Raw genomic sequence first — 20,302 nt, 5'->3', positions numbered from 1 at the left:
GAGGGAGGGAGGGAGGAAGGAAGGAAGGAAGGAAGGAAGGAAGGAAGGAAGGAAGGAAGGAAGGAAGGAAGGAAGGAAGGAAGGAAGAGAGAACAATAAAGATAAGGTTAGATGTTTCTCTGGCTTAAGGAGATTGCAGAACCCTCTGGCACAGCAGTCACAAGTGTAACGCAGGTCTTCTGCCTTTAGCCCAGGCCTTTCTGTGATACTGCTGAACTTCCCGTATGTAGATAATTTGTAGGTAGTTACCGGATGGAGTGCTGTTCTATGCTGGTTGTTTCCCTCTGACTCTTAGATGTCTTCCTGCTGTGTTGCTTTGTGTTGTAGAGGCCGATGGCTACAGACTGCATCACCCAGTCCTAGCTTCTGTATTGGTTCACTTGGTAGGAAACGCCAGGAAAAGAGACCAGAACAGGGAGAAAAGAGATTGACGTTTGCTTTTCTTGCCCCCTTCCCTCTTTCTAGGAGCCTCTGGCAGTAGTTATCTCTAGCTCTCTGCAATGTAGGTTGTTTTTTTCTTTTCTCTGAAAATCCCTCTTATTTAGAGTTTTAGCTTCCACTGGGCTTTAGCAATTCTTATTAGCTGTCCATTTCCCTGTAATCTTAGGGGTGAGCATGGTTTATTATAGTTGCTTCCTTATGGTCTCTTCATGGGACCTATCTGGTAAGGGCTGTTTCCTCCCATGGTTCTCACTAAATGAACTTTGAGGAAAATGACAGGGAAGGGATTTCAGATTTCTGGGAAATAACTTAAGGCCTTCATGATGTTTGTTTCCAATGTTACCTGTAAATAGATACTTTTACACCATAGATGAATGGCTTACACAGAGAAGAGAAACCAGAGTGTCTGAGACATAACTCCAGGAAATGTTGAGGTAATTCTCACAGCACGTCCAGCACGTCGCTCTCCGCAGCAGCATAGCCCACAAGTGATTGTGCCTGCTCCTTCCTTTGAGTTCCCACAGCTCCTCTTCATGGTTTCTCATTTCCCCAAATCTTCCCTTAGCTGCTCTTCCCTTAGCCGCTCTTCCCTTAGCTGCTCTTCCCTTAGCTGCTCTTCCCTTAGCTGCTCTTCCCTTAGCTGCTCTTTTTACAGGTGGGAAGAGACAGCTCCATTTTCCTCTTGGCTTTGTGACCTCGTTCCCAACAGACACTTAAATGCTTCCTAAAAGACCTTCAAAGTAATGCTCCTAAAGCATTGAAGTCACCTGACTATAAAATAGAGCAAGCTTGGACAACAAATAATGAATTCAAATGTAAAACCCTGATCTACTGTAGCTGCAGAACTGATGTCAAAAAAAAATGGTGCTTTGTGCTTTTACCGTTCTCCTTTTCATTTCAGCTGGTGTGAAACCGAAGTGATGCTCTATGTCTCTGTAATATGGGACATCCTGCATGAGATTTCCCTTGCATAGCTCTATATACTTTGTGTGTTTCATCTTGATAGAGTTAAAGTTAGTCTCTTGATGTTATTCATCATTTAATAGATGAGTTAGTCCACTACATCGCTGATGCCTCAGAGATAAGGACTGATCATGGCCAAACCAGTTGTGTTAGTGTTAGAAGATGTACTTGCAGATTATCTGCTTAGGAATAACCTTGAGCCAAGCAGGGGTGGCACACACCTTTAATCCCAGCACTCGGGAGGCAGAGGCAGGTGAATATCTGAGTTCGATACCACCCTGGTCTACAGAGTGGGGTTCTAGGACATCTAGAGAAACCTTGTCGCAAAAATAAAACAAACCGAAGAGGGGGGGAGGGGGGAGAGGAGAGGAAGTGGGGAGAGGAAGGGGGAGAGAGAGAGAGAGAGAGAGAGAGAGAGAGAGAGAGAGAGAGAGAGAGAGAGAACCTTGAGTTCAAAGAGTTGACATGAGAAAATAGGGCAATTAGATTTCAGTCTGTTTCCATGGTTGCCTAGGTTCATGCAAGAGAAATTTCTCCAAGACAGTATTTCATGCCCCTGAGACTCTCTTCTTCATAGTTGATATTGAATGTATCTAATTCTGATAAATAGATTCTTAAAAAGATTTTATTTATTTTATATATGTGAGTACACTGTAGCTGTCTTCAGACACACCAGAAGAGGGTGTCAGATCCCATTACAAGTGGTTGTGAGCCACCATGTGGTTACTGGGAATTGAACTCAGGACCTCTGGAAAAGCAGTAAGTGCTCTTAACCACTGATCCATCTCTCCAGCCCAGATTTTTCTTTTAACCAGGGAGAACAGCTATCTATTCTTGCTTGACCACAATCCTCATACCCTAGAGGACTGCTAAAAATTCAAGGGAGGAGGTCTAGACTAAAGATCAAACACATAGCTCTTTAAATGCTTTTACTTTATGAAGCTTAAATTGACATAGATACTAGGGACATTATTTCAGGCATCTAAATTTATATTTAAAATAATCTTTTAAGAATATAAGCATCAAACCACATTTTAATACACTTTTAATGAATTCTTTAAAAAGAATAAGATTCACTGTGAGTTCAAGGCCAGCCCACTCTAGAGAGCAAGTTCCAGGACAATCAGGGCTACAGAGCAAGTTCCAAAGAAACCCTGTCTCAGGGAAACAAAACAACAACAAAGAATAGGATTTAAGAAATTGAGATTCTTCTGGAATATATGAGACATGTGGTCATTGTTGTACTCAATGTGTAGGGAGGGGGAAAAGCATTTCAGCCCCTCATTCATTCTCTTTGGAGCCCCACAGTGGTCTCCTTGATGCTCTTCCAGTATGCAAGGCATGCACCCTCAAGGATTTGGGCTCAGTTATCTGGAAGGATCCTCCCCCATGGCCCCTCCTTCACTCTAGACACAACTCAATGTTACCTGGTCAAAGAAGCCATTTCTGGTCCATTTAACACATTGGTTCTCTCCACTCTGTCTCCTTTCTCTACTTTAGTTTTCTGTATTTGTTTGCTTGTTTGGGGGGTTTTGTTTGTTTGTTTGTTTGTTTGTGACAAGAATTCTCTGTGTAGCCCTGGCTGTCCTGGAACTCACAGAGATTCACCTGCCTCTGTTGCCCAACTGGGATTAAAGGCATATACCACCATGCACACTAGTTTCTTAATACAATTTATTATCACTTGACCTTGTATTATATATTTGTCAGTTGACAATATCCCTTCTAGAAATTATCTCAGAGGACTGGTCCTTTATTTGTTCCATATCATGCTCCTAGCATCTAGAACTGTGTTTACTGGAAATTTAGAAAAGAATAATACTTATATGAAGTGCGGTATTGGTGTTAGAAAGGTAGCCATGAAAGAGTAACTGTAATGGTTTCAATAGAAAATATTCCTCACAGGTATAAGTGATTGAACCCTTGGTTTCAGGTGATGGCTCTGTTGTGATATTGTGGAGTTTTAGGACACGGGACTTAGCTTGCAGACTTAAGGCTACAGAGGCAAGAATTGAGAGATATAAGTTGACCCTACTTCTATCCCAAGCTCAGTACTTCCTGGCTGTGTAGTGTGAGGATAGTGAGCTGCAAGCTCCTTCCTCCCAAATTAAGCTAATCCCATCTTCCATGCCTTCTCCACTCTGAGGAACTGTATTTCCTTAAGCCATTACGCAAATACGTCGTCGTTCCTGCTTTGTGTTGTTTCTGTCAAGTATCGCATCACAGCAAGGAGAAAAGCAACTCATACAGAAAATTGGTCCCTGGGTGGGGTCATTGCAATGCTAAACCTATGTCGTCTGAAGGACTTCCGAAGTGACGTGTAAGAGTAATAAGAAAAAGTTTGGAGCTGTGGGCTCCAAATGCTGTAACTAGAACTTTGTGGGATGTTCTCGCAGAGGGCAAAGAGGGATGTTATCAGGAATTGGACTAGAGGCCATTCTGGCAAAGAATCTATGTCCCACCCCCACCCCCTCCCCCGTGTCCTGAAAGTCAAAGCGAGACTGAATTAAAGAGCAATGTACTAATTTGTTTGGTGAAGAAAATCTCTAGTCAGAAGTGTTCAGGCTGTGGCGGTTACTGCCCCTGCTTTTAGCCATATTACAGCAATAGACAGCCGAAAGCAGAGGAGAAATATTTGAAAAGTGTGTAGTTTGGCAGGGAAAGAGACATGAATACAGTTGTGGTAAAAGCAAGTGTGGGAAAAGCTGTGATAATTCATACAGGCATTAGTACTATTAAAGAAAATCCTCACATCGCTCCAGCCCCAAGATTTTGGATTTTGATCAGTGTTGGAACCCTTAAAGTGTTAGGAGGTTGGGGGCTGGAGAGATGGCTCAGTGGTTAAGAGCACTCACTGCTCTTCCAGAGGTCCTGAGTTCAATTCCCAGCAACCACATGGTGGCTCACAACCATCTATAATGAGATCTGATGTCCTCTTTTGGTGTGTCTGAAGACAGTGACAGTGTATCATATACCTTAAAAAAAGAATGATTTTCAGACAAGCAAAAACTTTAATAAAATCAATCTCTCAAAGATAGATAGATAGATAGATAGATAGATAGATAGATAGATAGATATTAGGGACTTTTACAGTTGTAAAATGTACCTTGTATCATGAGGTGGCCATGGGCCTCTGGGGTCAGGGCAGAATGCTGTAGATTGAATGTGAAATGCACCCCCAGTATATTTACACACTAGGTGCTCAGTTGGTGGCGTCTCTTGAGAAGTTGTGCAGTTTTAGGGCACAGAACCCAGATAACAGGCCTTAAGGTTAGCTAAGGGTTATTATTTTTCAGCACACTTCTAGCCTGAGCCCTCTGCTTTCTGACCTGGAAAGATGTGAGGAACTGTAGCACAAGCTCCAGCCAATCCAGACCAGATTGATTCCCAGCCACTCTTCCTTCTTCTCTATGGACTCTACTCCTTTATTCCATGAGCCAAAATAAATCCTTCCTCCCTTATGTTTCTATGACATATTTCTCAGTAGGGATAAGAAAAGTAATTAATACAGTGGCTAAGAAGTCAGACTGTCACATTTGTCATTTTTAGACTTGCCGTAAGAGCCAGCCTCTTGACAGTTGTTAGGCGAGGGGACTAATGGTTTCTGCTGCATGCAGAACTATCGACATCGCTGCATGCTTTGAGGAGTGTCCAAAGGTTCTTTTAACTAAAATACAACCATTTACTTCTCTCCTCATTCCCACAATACCCGGAATCTCAAAGAGTAGTTATCGGAAATCACAATCCTTTTTACCTTACTAAGGCACTGTGTTACTTGAAGAGGGTAACAATAAACTGCTCTTTGTTGACATGGCTACCCAATCAGAACTTCCTACCCACTGGAGGAGATCTGCTTGGGCTCTAGGGACTGGAAGATCAGAGACTGAAACGTGTCTGACACAAGGGGGCAGGAGAGAGCACTGGAAGTATCTCTCGAGCAGAGTTGAGTAGACATAGGTAGAGAAGCTCCCCATGTGAGAGTTCAGATTTTGATTTCTGGTTCCTTCACTGTGGCTTTTAAGGCTGTACTTAATTTAGTTAATTCTGAGCGATGTACTTAATCTCTCTGCACCTTCCATCTGCAGAATGGGAATGATAGGACCAACCTTGAAGGATGTTATTGTGAAGGCTGGCGATGTAGCCCGATAGAGAGAGTTCTTGTCTAGCTTGTACAGAGTCCTGGGTTCAATCCCTGGTGCCACCTGAACCAGATTTGGTGATTTGTGAGGCAGGAGACTCAGAAGTTCAAGGTCATGGTTGACTACATAGAGAGTTTGAGGCCAGCCTGGGATACATAAGACCATGTTTTGTTTTGTTTAATTATTGTGAGGAATGAATGAAGCCAATGTTGCTCAAGGGTTAGTATGGTACTGGCCACATGGTCCCTGCACAATAAATAAATACACATTAATAGTTATGATGGAGGTACCTACTGCCCTTTAGGACTCACTGAAGGTGTAACTGATTTGGCTTGAATTCCTTGGAGGATTTCTCAGGACCACTCCTACACAAGCAGGGCTGCTGTCTTGCCTATACCCCATCAGTGCCTCTTTTGTGACACTTGTATTTGTTCTATCATATAAAAATCCCCAGTTACACTGTAAATTTCTGGAGGGAAGAAGCGATACCTGATTCATTTTCCTCTTTCTAATGTTGAGTTATAGCTTGACCATGGTAGATATTCAGTAGACACCAGTCCAAGGTTTTATATTCCAGTAATTTTCCTTAGATGTTTGTCAAAAGTGGCCCAACTGCTACTGTACCAAGTTAAAGAGAGAAAGCTCGGGGTGGGGGTGGGGGTGTATGAGCCATCATGTTGGTGTGAGAGATGCTTGTTGAGTTGAATGGGCTCCCCAGCAAGGCCTAGGAGATTTGAGTAAACAGTAAATGACCCTTGAGAAGCAGTGTGACTGGCCCAGCTAGACAAAGGGCCAAATGCTAAGCTCATAGATGTCAGCTCCACAAGTGAGTAATGTTGGTGACTCACGGAAAGGGGACAACACAACCTGACTGACTTCCTAATCATCGGAGCAAGGAGGGGAGCGGAGCAAATGGTTTCGAAATCGCCGTCTGTGTAGAACAACTGTAGTCCTTCCAAATGATTCGACCTTAGTAGTTATATTAAATCTTCGAATATCTGGGCAACACATTCTGGTAAGATACGAATTGTCACAAGGTCTGGCATGCTATGAAGGGGAGTGTAACGAGGACTTTTCTTCATCTTCCCTGGCCTGAATTACCGGCTTCGTATCTGTCAGCCGACATCCCTGGATTGTGAAGTGCCATTTTAGAAGCTTGGCTGAGTGCCAGGCATGACTTATACCTGTAGAGGCACCAGATGGGTCCCATGGAGAATGCAGAGAAGGCTGTAGTGTCCTTGGCCAGTAGGCACACTTCTGCCAACCCCACTGCCCTCTCTCCCCCCTGCTCACCTCTTGACCCTGAGATCTCCTCCAAGATGTCACCCTCTCTATAGAAACTTTCCCAAGAGCCCACATTGACATGATAGCCTGTATACGCTACTTCTGAAGCCATCTTCCTTATCTCTACCATGTCCTGAATTTCTTGCACAACCTAGCAGTTCATTTCAGTTTACCTTGACCCTTAGTGATGCTCACAACCCTCATATTGATATTTCAATGGACGAAAAAGTAGAAAAATAGTAAGAAAGTAGCTACCAGGAGTGGTTGGGTACAGCAAGGGAAAGCATGGTGCTTTTGAAAGTATTTTCTGCAGGAGGCCTGAGCCTTAATGGCTGTTATGACTCTGTTTAATCAGGGAAGAGGGGTGCATACCCCAATATATGTAGCTGGAAGATGGTAGAATGATGGTCCTCAATTATCAACCTAGAGGCCTTATTAGAAAAACAAGGGGTCGGACTGTCAGGGTTTTCTTTCCCTCAGAGGCTCTGAGGGCTTCTTGAGGCACATCACCACGCCTGCCCCATCCCTATCCCCACCCACCCAGTGAATAGTCTTTGGTTCTTCCCCCCAAGACAGGAACATCACACTGTAAGTTACTTACAAGTTGAGGTTACCTATAAAGTTTCATCTTCGGTCACACAGCTGAAGTCTATCCAGATTGTAATTACTAGGATTCTATAGTTGTGTTGGATAAAATAGTGGCTAGGACATTGGTGAGGGGATGCCAGGGAATACGGTTATTACATTCTGTCATCTGTGACTCTCAACGCCTTCCTTCCTTGTCTCCTCCTCAGGGACCCACTCACTGAGATATTTTCGTCTGGCTGTTTCCGATCCTGGCCTTGGTGTCCCTGAATTTATCTCTGTTGGGTATGTGGACTCACACCCTATCACTACATACGACAGTGTCACTCGACAGAAGGAGCCGAAAGCTCCATGGATGGCGGAGAACCTGGCACCTGATCACTGGGAGAGGTACACTCAGCTGCTAAGGGGCTGGCAGCAGACATTCAAGACAGAGCTGAGGCACCTGCAGAGGCACTACAACCACTCAGGTGTGATTGCAGCAGAGATGAGCAACTCTCCCTCACTGGCTACTCCCCAGAAGACAGGCCCTGGGTTGTCTACGTTGCCGTCACCAGTTGCTTATATCCTCTGTAGAAAACTTAGAAAATCAGGTTACTGGAGTTCAGTGACCACCATCTCCCCCATGACTTTTCCTCACTGACCTGTAAAAACCCTTTATCCCTTGTCCCCATATTCCTATCCCATTGGTATCCAATGCTCTTCTCTTTCCTCACTCTAAACGTGCTTACCTTGGGACTCAAGTGCTGATGACTAGGCTTCATGATTTGCTTATTTCTACATAGAAACTTGAGGCATTAATTGTCCCAGATATATTTCTGGCTCCTGCGTATCTCTTGCTCCTACACTGCACTCAGAATAGCTATGAAATTTATCAATGAATCATCCCAAAGCTAGGATAATTCCCCAAGGCAAGCTTCATCATGACCCTTTGGCATGCAGTAGGTATCCCGCCGATGTCTGTGAGTAGGTGGGTCTGCCAAGCAGGAGCCTTTTGGAACCCAAATATACAGACCTGTGTGGTGGTGTCTTCTAAGGCAAAAAGTGCTTTCAGCCATGCTCCAGTTGTACCACTTGAGAAGCCTCTCTCTGTCTCTGTTTAAAGCCATTCTTCCATAGGCTGTATATGTTTCAGGGCTTCACACCTACCAGAGAATGATTGGTTGTGAGTTGCTGGAGGACAGCAGCACCACGGGGTTTCTCCAGTACGCATATGATGGACAAGATTTCATCATCTTCAATAAAGACACCCTCTCCTGGTTGGCCGTAGATAATGTGGCTCACATCACCAAGCAAGCATGGGAGGCCAACCTGCATGAGTTGCAATACCAAAAGAACTGGCTGGAAGAGGAATGCATTGCCTGGCTAAAGAGGTTCTTGGAATATGGAAGAGATACCCTAGAAAGAACAGGTAACGGGAAGAGAGAACACCTCATTCTTAACATCCCTAGAAAAACTGGCTTTGTGTCTAACTTCCTCTTCTGCGGGTGATATTCACCCTGTGCTGAGATCTGTCTCTTGCTTGGACTGTTCTGACCTGTAACCCCCCCAAGAGAACTCTCATTAGTTATATTTTTAGCAGCATCTTGACAAGCCTTAGCAGTTCCACTTGTCTTGACAGAAAGTAACACCTCCAAGGGCACCTCTATCAAAAAAAGTCCTCTCCTGTCAGTGAGAGGCTGGGGAAAGCTTTTGGCAGTGGGGCTGTTGTTGCAGATTAAGAGGCAAGGGTTCACAGAATTCCTGTGTGAGTGCAAAGCTAGTCCTAAGAAGAGCCTTGGGAAGACAGGCTTTTCCTTACTTGGGGATTAACTCTTCAATTGTTCTGGGTACAGATTTTATCTTCTGCCATAAATGCGCGATCCAACTGGTCAACTTCAGCAGTATGTGGAACGTTGCATGTTAGATTGGATGATTCAAAATGTTTCAGAAAATCCTGAACACTGTAGATCTTTTCCCATGAGAGTAATGGCCAGTCTAGGGGACTTTCCAGAGACATGACAAGCCCTGGGTTGGGAGGAAGGATATGGGCTGTGGTTATAAACATGTGTTGCTGCCCTGCTGGGTGGTGGTGGCTCATGCCTTTAGTCTCCGCACTCAAGAGCCAGAGGCATGTGGATCTCTGTGAGCTCAAGGCCAACCTGGTCTACAGACTGAGTTCTAGGACATCCAGGGCTACACAGAGAAAGCCTGTTTCAAAAACAAAACAAACAAACAAAATAACCATGTGCTGTCTTTCTAAAATGTCCAGGCTTTGGAAGTAGCTGATTAGAGCCTGATATTGGCTTTCTTCCTTACTAGCAGAATAACTACCAAAGGCTCAATGGTCGTAGTTAACAAACCTATTTCAAACAGGCTCACATCCTATTTGAAAGCAAGAATTAAAGCAGCACAGGAACCTAAGAAACTACAACCAATGCTTAGATGCTGTTCTTCATGGTAGTGGGGGGTTAGCTGAAGCTAGGAGCACAACCTTACATCCTCATGGCTTCTCTATGCCACAAAACAGGCTACAACTGTCTCTGAGTACTTGTTGCCTAAATAAATAAATCAGAAGAGAACTGGTCTGAGTTCACTGTGAACCTCGGAAAAGGCTTCAAAGATTAACTGTGGGAAACAAAATTCTGGCAGGAATTAAGGCACACACACAGCCAAAATGGTCCTGTTTCACAGATTCACTCAGGGCTCCTTTACAAGGGGTCTAGTGAGGATCCAGTAAGGGGTGGTGAAGTGTCTGGCGAAGTGCGACATGAAAACACCACTGCGCTAGCGCCGATCTGAGGGGCAGGAAGAGGGGGCATCCGCTAGCAGAGTTCTGGTGGGACGAAAGAGAATCCTTTCGGGAGGAGTGTGCCAGGGCAGGACTGCTGGTATATTGAGATTGGCACTTTATCAGCTCACTGCTCCCTGGCTGAGGCTGTCCAGCTGGAATCCAGGGGCAGAGAAGCACTAGAGTTACAGTGTGAAGGCCTAGACAAATCACAGAAGGACAGAGACTGGATCCAGGGGCTAACGCAAAGATACCAACCTTTCTGCACTGAGTGACCATTGTAGGGGAGGAATGAGCATGAATACTTCATAGGAGCCCATGTTCCAGAGGGTTCTGGTAATGTCTCAAAATACGCTGTCATGCCGGGCGTGGTGGCGCACGCCTTTAATCCCAGCACTTGGGAGGCAGAGGCAGGCGGATTTCTGAGTTCGAGGCCAGCCTGGTCTACAAAGTGAGTTCCAGGACAGTCTGGGCTATACAGACAAACACTGTCCCGAAAAACCAAAACCAACCAAACAAACAAACAAACAAAGCTGTCGATTGGCAGGAGAAGGAGCTTCTCCTGTCAGGAAAATGCGAAGCTTCTGGAAGGCTGGTCAGCAAAGCCCCAGTCTCGAGTAATATAATGCTGCCTTGCCTGCTTACTTTCCAGAAAGTACGGAAGATGACGTAGATGAGAATGCTTGCTAAGCCTTAGGACACTGCTCTCATATTGAATGTGACTGTCACCTGACTGAAGAATGTCTAATAGCCTAAGATGGGGTTAAATTCTATTGCATATCTGACTGCCTTTAATCACTAAGGATGTTTTAGGCTGAGTCTCAGCAGATAGGAAAAGGGAAACTAAGTGTTTACTTTCTGATTTGGGTATGTTTGCCGCATAGCTGGGTTACCTATTTTTCCCTTTTCTGTGACAGAATGCCTGAAACGAGTTAGCCTAAGGGGAGGGAAGGCTGGTCACAGTGTCAGATGTTTGGGTCCATCCTGGTGGGAAGGGTGTGGTGACACAGTCGACTTCTCAGTGGACAGGAAGCAGAGGGAGCAAGGAAGGAACCAAGGACAAGATACAACCCCCAGGGATTCCCCACAGTGACCTGCTTCCTTTAGCTTGACCCCCACCTCCTAGAGTTTCCAGAACCTCCCAAAATAACACCAGTGTTTAGAAAGTCTGGATTTAACGCATGATCCCATGAGGAACATTTACAGTCAAAGCACATCAGGAGCATTTGCCCCTAGTTGCCTGGCCTGCTGCTTGTCCTGAATACTGGGCAAAGGGAGCAGAAACTCAAGCTGAGTTGCTAAGAATTGAGAGTTAGAGGTTACTGGCTAAGTCTGTTGATTCTGCCTGGTGCAAAAGCACTTGGGATCAACTAGAAGGAACCTGGGTTGTGTGGGAAGATTACGGAAGGTTTAACTGAAGTGTACATATTGTATGCGCGCGTAGTTCTCATTCCCTATCTTGAGTGTCATAATGGTGTCGACCTTTTGGTCAAAACCTCTGTCTTGGGAGGTAGATTCATTTCTTTCAGGCATAGTTTTTTTTTTTTTTTTTTTTTTTTTTTTTTTAATCTCTTGACAATGTTTTATTTTGAATGTTGGAAAGTCTTTTCCTACAATTAAATTCTATGCCTCAGGTAAGAGACGGGAGGGTCTGTTTGAGGTGGAGGCTCTTCCCTGCGTCCACAATGACAGACACTAAGGTGGAGATGAGGAAGTCTCATGTATGGCTAGGAAGGTCCTCCAGACAGTGTGCTTGGTTTCAGTTTGGCTTTATGACCGGTTTCAGCTGGAAAGGTTAAGATAACACCATATGGAAAGCAGACATATGATATCATGAGGAAGTTTGAGCACCGGTGGTGATTGGTGGTGAACAGGCTGAGCATCATGGTTCATACCTGTAATCCTAACATGCAGGAGGCTGAGGGAGGCAAGTTCATTCCAGGGCATATCTCTCTCTCCCTCTCTCTCCCTCTCTCTCCCTCTCTCTCCTTCTCTCTCCCTCTCTCTCCCTCTCTCCCCCTCTCTCCTCTCTCTCTCTCTCTCTCCCTCTCTCTCCCTCTCTCTCTCCCTCTCTCTCCTCCCCTCTCACACACACATCATTGTTAAAGCCCTTCTGTAATATTAATTTCTGTAGCTTCTTTGAGAGCACATGGAACTATGGCGTGTGCTTATATTTGATTATAACCATCAGAATGCTACTCTGATAGCATAGGGAAATCTGGAACCCCCATTGACCTGATATGGCTGTGTGGTTTATTGTCAGTGATTACAGAACTGAGATCTATTGCATTCTAATTTCCAATCTCTAAATGAATTACTTATCAAGAACAATCATTTACATATGTTGTGACTTACTTTTCCTTAACACATAAGGGTGTTTGTTTGTTTGTTTGTTTTATGTTCGTTGGTGTTCTGCCTGTATGTCTGTGTGAGGGTATTGGGTCCTCTAGAACTAGACGGAGTTACAGAAAACTGTGAGCTCCCATAAGGTGCTGGGAATTGGACCCAAGTTCTCTGGACAATCAGACAGAGCTCTTAACCACTGAACCATCTCTCCAGCCCCCCACATAAGGGTATTTCAAAGGTGAACAGTAAGCAACTTCAATACACTCTCCAAGTACTTGATGCTGTATGCTTTTTCTCCCCTTAGAGGACAAAAGTGCCTCAGCTGCATGTGTCCCCTTGCCTACCACATGGGAGGAAGGACACACAGTCCAGGTTTGTTGTTGATGAATCTGGTTTCTGGTTCATTCTCAGCTCCAGATATTTCTCGCCGCAAAGAAAATGCACTGGAAACTTAGCTCTGTGACTGAACACGGTAAGGTCAGTACTCAAGACCCTTCTGCTTAACTGTGGCTGCTTCTCTCTAGAGCATCCAGTGGTAAGAACAACTCAAAAGGAAACATTTCCAGGGATTACAACTCTCTTCTGCAGAGCTCATGGCTTCTACCCACCAGAAATTTCCATGACATGGATGAAAAATGGGGAAGAAATTGCCCAAGAAGTGGATTATGGAGGGGTACTTCCCAGTGGGGATGGAACCTATCAAACGTGGGTGTCAGTTGATCTGGATCCTCAGAGCAATGACATTTACTCTTGTCATGTGGAACACTGTGGTCGCCAAATGGTTCTGGAGGCTCCTCAGGGTAAGTATGGAGGCAGTGGCTGTCTGGGAAGTGAGAGTGAGGAAAGAGGTAGAAAGCTGCGAAGCCTGTAAGGAAGGGAGGCTGAGTCACCACAGGCTTCACCAGGTGGTGGTGCAGTGGCAACTGATTGGTTGGTTGGTTTTAGAGGCATGGTTTCTGTTTAGCCCTGGCTGTCCTGAAACCTGCTTGGTAGACCAGGCTGGCCTTGAACTCACACACCTGCCTCTGCCTCCTGAGTGCTGGGATTAAAGGTGTGAACAACTACACCTGACTTCAACTTCTATTTGTAATTTTTAAAGTTTTTTTTATTTTATTTTATGTGTATTTTTTTCCCTGCATGTAGGGCTGTGCACCACATGTGTAGAGTGCCCACAAAGGTCAGACAAGAATCCCTGAATCCTCTGCACTTAGAGTGATAAATAGTTGTTAACTACCATGTGTTCTGGGAATCCAACCAAGAATCCCCGGAAGAGAGGCCTGTGCTCTTAACCACTGAGCCATCTCTCCAGTCCCAAGATTTATTTTATTATTTTTATTCATGTGTGTATCTATGTGTGTATGTGTGAGGGTGTGAATGCAGGTGCCAAACAAGTTTAGAAGGCATCAGATCCCTTGGAGTTGGAGTTACAGGCAGTTGTGAACTATCCCAGGCTGGTGTTGGAAGGTCCTCCACGAGAGCAGTCAGTATTGTTAACGGCTGAGCCATCTCTCCAGCTCCAACAATGTTTTTGTTTATATGAGTACACTGTAGCTGTCTTCAGACACACCAGATGAGGGCATCAGATGCCATTGCAGATGGTTGTGAGTCACCATGTGGTTGTTAGGAATTGAACTCAGGACCTCTGGAAGGGCAGACAGTGCTCTTAACCACTGAACCATCTCTCCAGCCCCTACAATGGTTCTGTTCAGTGCTTCTCACAGTGTTTAGTTCCTTCAGTCATCTATACTCTTATGAATTACTGAGGACCTTAAATAGCTGTCATTTGTGTGTGTCATACCTGTTGCAGTTTATAATATTACATATTACATTTTTTAAAAATATCCAGGTGGTGGTGGCACATGCCTTTAACCCCAGCACTCAGAAGGCAGAGGCAGACAAGTCTAAGTCTCTGAGGCCTGGTTTACAAAGTGAGCTCTGAGACAGCCAGGACTACACAGAGAAACCCTGTCTTGAAAAAAAACCTCAAGATAGATAGATAGATAGATAGATAGATAGATAGATAGATAGATAGAACTGGGTGGCAGAGGCACATACCTTTAATCCCAGCACTGGGGGGCCTAGGGTGAAGGTGGGAGACAAAGGCAGGTTGATCTTTGAGTTTGAGGCCAGCCTGATCTGCAAAGTCAGTTTCAGGGCAGGTGGGGCTACACAGAGAACCCCTGTCTCAGGAAAAACAAACCCATAAACAAATAGAAGAAAGCATATGCACATATCTATGTGCCATCAGGTGGTGACTGAGAAGTGATAGCCAAGTTTCCTAATGAACACCATGACACAGTTAATGCAGACGGCAGGAGCAATGCGGAGTTTTTCTCATTTACTCACAGAGGCAGGGAACATCCTTCTAGTGAGCACGATCTCTGGAACCACAATTCTCATCATCGCCCTGGCTGGAGTTGGTATTCTGATCTGGAGAAGGTCACAAGGTGAGAGGCATGTTGGACTCTTGGCAGATGCTGCTAATGGTCTCCCGAGGCTTCTGTTTCCCGGATCTGTTACTTGAGTTCCAATTAGAAACAGACCATCGTGTTAGAATCACATGAGGGCCTGGGACAACTTTTCCCCTCTGTAGAGGAAACACCTGTTAATTTTCCCATTTGTCTTAGTGTATGTTTCTATTGCTGTGAAGAGACACCATGACCAAGGCAACTCTTATAAAGGACAACATTGAATTGGGGCTGGCTCACACTTGAAGAGGCCCAGTACATTATTATCATGGCAGGAAGCATGGCAGGGTACAGGCAGACATGGCGCTAGAGTAGCTGATTATTTCTGCATCTTGATCAGAAGGCAGTTATGAGAAGTCTCTCCTCTAGGAAGCTAGAAGGATCTCAAAGCCCACCCCCAAAGTGACACACTTCCTCCAATAAGGCCACACCTACTCCAACAAGGCCACACCTCCTAGTAGTGCCACTTCCTGGGCCAAATATATTCAAACCACCACACCATTCTTCTATCCCAATTTTATGAAAGTCTTCTTTCTTTGAAATTCATTTCTCAGCACATGAACTGTTTAAAAGTCGATACCATTATAAAATAAGACTTGAGATAAAGAGAAGGAGGAAGGAGATATGCTTTAGATAACATAGATAATAAATTCATTCATTAAACTAAATATCTGTTGTATAAATCTATTCATTAAAAAACATGTATGAAATGTCTGTTGTGCTTTAAGCATCGTACTGACTCCTGGGAGACAGCAATGAAACGGACAAGCAAGGCCCCATGTCATAGAGCTAATGGCATAATCTTGAAATGTCATTTTCTTTTTATTTATTTATTTGTTATATGTAAGTACACTGTAGCTGTCTTCAGACACTCCAGAAGAGAGCATCAGATTTCATTACAGATGGTTGTGAGCCACCGTGTGGTTGCTGGGATTTGAACTCAGGACCTCTGGAAGAGCAGTAGGCACTCTTAACCTTCTATTTCTGGTTTATTAGTTACTAAAGCTGATCACAGCAGATATCAACGAAACCTGGATCAGGGCTCAGAAGCTGTGTGGGCAAGAGCTTGCCTTTCCTTGATTGTTGTTGATTTGAACCCAATCCAGGGGATACTGTACATGTGTGGTTTTAGTTACTAGTCAGAACCAGTTCATTTGCTAGAAAATCAACCCAGCTAGTGAGTAAGTAATGTTTCCATAGTCAGTAGAGTACAATACGAACCCTTAACAAATCAACACATACATCTCAAGGAGAAAGTTCCTGCTTCTCCTCTTCTAGAGTTTGTAAATTGTGAGTTAAAAAGTGACAAGTCCTAGGAGAATCTTGAGAAGGCAGACTAAAACTGTCAGTGGCTGCTTCTAGGTTTTGCTGAATATTGATCATTTTTGAGCTGTGAGCCAACTATGCAGACAACTATTAACTAAAACCTACTTTTCCTTTCAGAACCAAAAGAAGTCATGTACCAACCCACCCAAGTGAATGAGGGCAGCTCTCCCTCTTAGGAGCCGCGATCTCTGCTCTCAGGCATCCGCACATCTTGGCCATACACCTGATGCTGCAACAGGGGATTGTAGAACTGAGCATGTGTGACAGGAAGATGGAAGCTACAAAGTTTTCTTCGTTCTTTGGCTCCAGAAGAGCTGTCAACTTTTAGCTCTTGATGGACTCCTTTATCACAGTCGACTTTTAAATACAGTTTGTCTCATGACCCAATACTTCCCAATATCGTAGTTCTCAATGGTGATTTACAAGTAGATTACAGAGTCTCAGAGCCGCAAGCAACTTTCTCATCTAAGCAGGAGATGTCTTCTAAAATATCACAGACTGAAGCATTAGCCTTCACTCAACATCATGTGCAAGTTCCCCTGTTCCACTACGAAACAGCCTTTAGTGTTCATTTTCTCTCCTGGGAATGTTTACCATGTAAGCACTTTGACCACCATGGCTCTCATGACTGAGAATCTATTAGTAGGGTTGAGCCAACCCATGAAAGTAGCCAGCAAGTTTCTACAACAGCCTTTGAGCTGACGAGTCACTATACACATATCATGGCCCAAGGGGAGGCAGAAGTATCCAGTTCATGGTGGCTCTGTCAGAAAGCAAGGAGTATTGCATGTTTGTCTGGCTACATTTATGGCAATGGCTTCCTTCGCTTTTACTGTTTCTGTGAGAAATTAGAACAATAATTTATCAAGCTGAATGTGATGAGAATCTTAGAAGCCCAGGACTCAGGAAGCTGAGGCAGGTGGATTATATGTTTGGAGCTAGCTTAAACTACACAATGAAACCCTATCTGAAATAAACCAAAACAACAACAACAACAACAACAACAACACACTTAACAGGACTAAAACAATTATTACCAGACATACAATCCCCTTCCATGGAATGGCAGACCTAGGCTCACTTGCAATATTTCAACATGAAAATAGTAGTATTTGGCTGGAAATGGCCCGGTAGGTGAGGATGTCTGTTGCCAAGCATGTCCACCTGAGGTCAGTCACCCTGATCCACACTGACTCCTGAAGTTGCCCTCTGACCTCTCCATGAGTACTAAATTAGGGCTTTTGTTTTTGTTTTAATCTCACAAAATGTGTTCATATGTGTATGTCTCAGAAGGAGTCCTCTTCACTATGGTGTTGGAGACTGAACTAGTACAGAAAAGACAGAAGTTAGAATTGAACCTTTGGGGGTTTAGGGTGTAGCTCAGTGGCTGAGAATTTTCTTAGCATGTATGAGGCCCTGAGGTCAGTCTTCAGCACTGTAAACATACACATACACACCACCACCACCACCACCACCACCACCACCACCAATAACAACAAATAAAAACTAAAACTGGATCTTTTTTCTGTAAGTGGTTTTAAATTAAATTGTTTCTTAATACTTTTAGACTTGTCATTTAATTAATTCACATTTACTGATGATAGATATTCGGTAACTCAGGTCTATGAACAGTGTGATGCCATATTCTAATTGTTCCAGGGAACTGCACTACCACGCCAATTGTATTTAGGCTTTGAGTTTTCTTTGCTAATGTTTTAGATCAAGAACACTACATGAAGAACCTGCTTGACTGGTTTGGTTTTAAACTCTACTCCATTTGTTATCTGTTTTTCTTTGTAGCGTGTACAGACCAAGGTTTTGTCCATACTTGGAGAATGGAGTGGGTTAAGAGGGAAGCAGTTTGAAGAACAGTGTGGGGGCTGGGCACGGTGCTGAGTTGCTAGACTCCTTGCTTACCATTCGGAAGCCCTAGGTTCAATTTCCAGAGCAACATAAAACTAGGCGTGACAACGTATGCCTATAATCCCAACACACAGGAGATGGAGGTAGGAGGATCAGGGGTTCAAAGTCACCCTCAGCTACAGAGGAAACTTGAGGCCAGCCTGAGCTACATGAGACCCTGGTTTTTTTTTTTGTTTTGTTTTTGTTTTTAAATAAAATCAAATAAAAGCTATGTGTTACAGGTTTCTCACTGCCCTCCTTTGTCTCACAAAATCAATGAGAAATGAAATGTTCTGCTCGAGCATATAGCTCATATACCTTGCCTGGCATGCTTGAGGCCCTAAGTCCAATCCCCAGTAATGCATGGGGCATGGGAAAGAGTGTTGTTTCAACAATTCCCATGTTCAGATCCTTCCCTTACCTCTGAGGAATTGCTGGTTTTCCCTCTTCTATTTTTGGGTGAAGAGAAGAGCATTCCACTTGGAATCACGTGGTCCATTAGTTGGTTATTTTCTGGCAGGCTCCCACCAGGCAGTGGTTTTGATCACTCTGGTCTGAGACATCGTTGTCCTCATATGTGCAGGTCAAGCATCCCCATGAGGGAATCAGATGGATGCATAGAGAGGAATGCCAAAGGCCAATACGTTCACTTACTGTCGGCAGCAGAACTGCCAAGTGGGTCAGGGACTTAGTTTCACCTGGACTGCACGTCTTCTGGTGGGAGGGCTCAAAGCAAATCACAGGGGTTTGCCAACATCAGACTTAGGAGCACAGGGACATTTTGTTTTGTATCCTACCTTTTCAGAACAATATATTCACCTAACAATTCACAGAATGTCCCCCTCGGAAGAAGGGGCTTGTCTTGAGCCATAAACAGTGAACAGCAACACTAGAAAGGAATAAATAGGGTGTCTGTCCCCAACCTGGGTCTTTCCCACACCCTTGATTGACAGCATTGCCATCCTTAGATGACGGCCTCCACTGGCCCTTTCAAAGTGCCTCCCTTCGCTCAGATGCTTGCCCTCATTTAACCTCTATTTCTCTGTAAAATATCTGCATCTCCCTTTCACTTTGGACTCTCTTGCTACACTGTCCTTTTAGCTTGTAATTATCCCAAACCCCACAGGTTATGAAAGGGATCCCCAAACCCAGTTGCTTAAGAACAACAACCATTTCAGGATCTTCCATAGCTTCTACGGGTCAGGAGTTTGGGCAGTACTGAGTGAGCAAGGCTGGCTCATAGTCTTTCATGGAGCTGCAGACAATCGGTGGCTGAAAGTGAACGGTGAAGGGCTAGAGGAAACTGTGGGTACAGTGTAGGTTGCCTGCCTTTAAGCCAAGTCAAGTTCCTCACACCTGGAGGTGGGGCTGGGACTCTAAGCTGGCACTCTATGTGGGTTGGTTTGGACTTCCTCACAACATGGTGGCCTTGGAGCAATCAGATTCCATGGGTGGTAGTCAATTCCTCTCACCTTTTGCCATACCCTTAGTTGGCCAAGAAGGTCCCTAAAGCCTGATTGGTTTCAAGGAAAAGCAACCTAGACCCTGACATTCCGAAGGAAGATTGTCGAAGTGACACCGTGAAGATCGTATGTCAATAGGAGTGACTATTTGCCTAGCAAGCTTTGCTGTAGAGAGCCTGGGGCTTCTGGAGAGGAGATGGTGGTGCCTTTTAGCATGGAGACAAGTTCTGACGGGTGGGAGATTGTGATGCCTTTCCATGGGTTCAATGAGCTGGGTTCTTAGCTACTCTGGGTATAAGGTCAACGGAAAGAGTGTAGGGGCCCTGTACCAAGGGATCATCTTCAGGCTTCCATCGTGGCCTTCTTTGTCAGGTTCCCCTCTTCTTCCTACAACTGGCAGGGCTGAGAGAAAAATGCCCTGTTTTTCAATTTCTGTCTTGTGAGCCAGCAGAGCCACTGCTAGCCTACGAAGGACAGTTGTGGCCAAGACACTGCCAATGTTTTAGGGTTTCTATTGCTATGATGAAACACCCTGACTGAAAACAACTTGGGTTTATTTGAAAACAAAGGGTTTATTTGGCTTACACTTCCACATCACAGCCCATCATTAAAGGA

General features: G+C 44.5%; 1 protein-coding gene across 3 annotated transcripts in view; it reads left to right on the top strand.

The window, feature by feature from the left end:
• The window catches only part of LOC110322254 (major histocompatibility complex class I-related gene protein), a 19,800-nt gene extending 1,456 nt beyond the window's left edge, over positions 1-18,344 (top strand). Inside the window, exons 2-6 of one of the 3 annotated variants that reach the window (XM_029538824.1) lie at positions 7,622-7,697; positions 8,548-8,823; positions 13,053-13,328; positions 14,877-14,975; positions 16,440-18,344. In XM_029538824.1, the coding sequence (XP_029394684.1) occupies positions 8,568-8,823; positions 13,053-13,328; positions 14,877-14,975; positions 16,440-16,498 (690 nt within the window). In that variant the 5' untranslated portion in view covers positions 7,622-7,697; positions 8,548-8,567 and the 3' untranslated portion in view covers positions 16,499-18,344. Of the gene's footprint in view, positions 1-7,621; positions 7,883-8,547; positions 8,824-13,052; positions 13,329-14,876; positions 14,976-16,439 lie in introns of all 3 variants that reach the window. The other 2 variants (XM_029538823.1, XM_021198859.2) reach the window with 2 other exon arrangements.
• Positions 18,345-20,302: the final 1,958 nt, after the last annotated feature.

This window comes from Mus pahari, chromosome 5 (genome assembly GCF_900095145.1).
Source record: "Mus pahari chromosome 5, PAHARI_EIJ_v1.1, whole genome shotgun sequence".
Classification (NCBI taxonomy): domain Eukaryota; kingdom Metazoa; phylum Chordata; class Mammalia; order Rodentia; family Muridae; genus Mus; species Mus pahari.
This window is presented reverse-complemented; position numbering and strand designations above follow the sequence as displayed.